This window comes from Dryobates pubescens, chromosome 19 (assembly GCF_014839835.1).
Source record: "Dryobates pubescens isolate bDryPub1 chromosome 19, bDryPub1.pri, whole genome shotgun sequence".
Taxonomy (NCBI): Eukaryota; Metazoa; Chordata; class Aves; order Piciformes; family Picidae; genus Dryobates; species Dryobates pubescens.
This window is the reverse complement of record NC_071630.1, coordinates 408,604-410,025: the sequence shown is the minus strand read 5'-3', so window position 1 is coordinate 410,025 and position 1,422 is coordinate 408,604. Positions and strand designations below refer to the sequence as shown.

At 54.1% G+C, this 1,422-nt stretch overlaps 1 protein-coding gene across 1 annotated transcript; it reads left to right on the top strand.

The window, feature by feature from the left end:
• Positions 1-251: 251 nt before the first annotated feature.
• Positions 252-1,154, top strand: LOC128898168 (olfactory receptor 14J1-like; the record flags this gene model as incomplete). The annotated part of the gene is made up of 1 exon (XM_054170249.1): positions 252-1,154. A coding segment is annotated over exon 1 (903 nt), but the record flags the coding sequence as incomplete, so codon positions are not given.
• Between the last annotated feature and the right edge of the window lie 268 nt (positions 1,155-1,422).

The window sequence follows — 1,422 nt, the reverse complement described above, 5'->3', positions numbered from 1 at the left end:
CTCTTGTTCTCTGGGATTGGACTGTTGGTCACTTTCTGCTCTGACTCCAGAGGAATCTTCATGGCAATTCTGGGTCCCTGCTGCATTTGAAGCTGGGATGAACTCTGCCATGGGTTGGTAGTGATGGGACTGAGCTGATCCATTCCTCATGCAGCTGAGGGACAGGGCTTACAATGAGGCTGAGAGAAGTGTGCCCTAACTTGTCACTGCCTTTCCCTCCTTGGACAGGTCTGCATGGCCAGAGGCAGCAGATGGCCAACAGCAGCTCCATCACCCACTTCCTCCTCCTGCCATTTTCAGGCACAAGGCAGCTGCAGCTGCTGCACTTCTGGCTCTTCCTGGCCATCTACCTGGCTGCCCTGCTGGGCAATGGCCTCATCATCACCACCATAGCCTGGGACCACCACCTCCACACCCCCATGTACTTCTTCCTCCTCAACCTTGCCCTCCTTGACCTGGGTGCCATCTCCACCACTGTGCCTAAATCCATGGCTAATTCCTTCAGGGACACCAGGGACATCTCCTATGCAGGATGTGCTGCACAAGTCTTTTTTATCCTCTTTTTGCTTTCAGCAGAGATTTCTCTCCTCACCACCATGTCCTACGATCGCTATGTTGCCATCTGCAGACCCCTGCACTATGAGACCCTCCTGGGCAGCAGAGTTTGTCTCCACCTGGCAGTAGCTGCCTGGGGCTGTGGCTTTCTCTATGGCCTGCTGCACACAGCCAATACATTTTCCCTGCCCCTCTGTCAAGGCAATGCTGTGGAACAGTTCTTCTGTGAAATCCCCCAGATCCTCAAGCTCTCCTGCTCCACATCCTACCTCAGGGAACTTTGGCTTCTTGTGGCCAGTGTCTGTTTAGTCTTTGTCTGTTTTGTGTTGATTGTGGTGTCCTATGTGCTGATCTTCAGGGCAGTGCTGAGGATCCCCTCTCAGCAGGGACGCCACAAAGCCTTTGCCACCTGCCTCCCTCACCTGGCTGTGGTCTCCCTGTTTCTCACCACTGCGTCATTTGCCTACCTGAAGCCCTACTCCATCTCGTCTCCATCCCTGGACCTGGGGGTGTCAGTTCTGTACTCAGTGATGCCTCCAGCAGTGAACCCTCTCATCTACAGCCTGAGGAACCAGGAGATCAAGGCTGCCCTGAGCCAACTGATCCCTGGATGCTTTCAGAAGCAATAAGCTCTTTGTCTTCTCCTGCAGAGCAGTTCTGATGTCACTCAGTGCAGGCCCAGCCAGGCTGCTGGAGTTCTGGCTGCTGCTGGGGCTGTTCCCTTTGTGAGAATGTTGTTCCCACACAAATGACTTTCTTCAGAGCATTTCTGTTTCAGTGTTGTCCTGTCTGCTGTGACCCAGAGGCTGCAGACATGAGCAGCTGTGCTCCCTGGGTGTTCAACACAAGAAAGGACCCTGCAGGGAG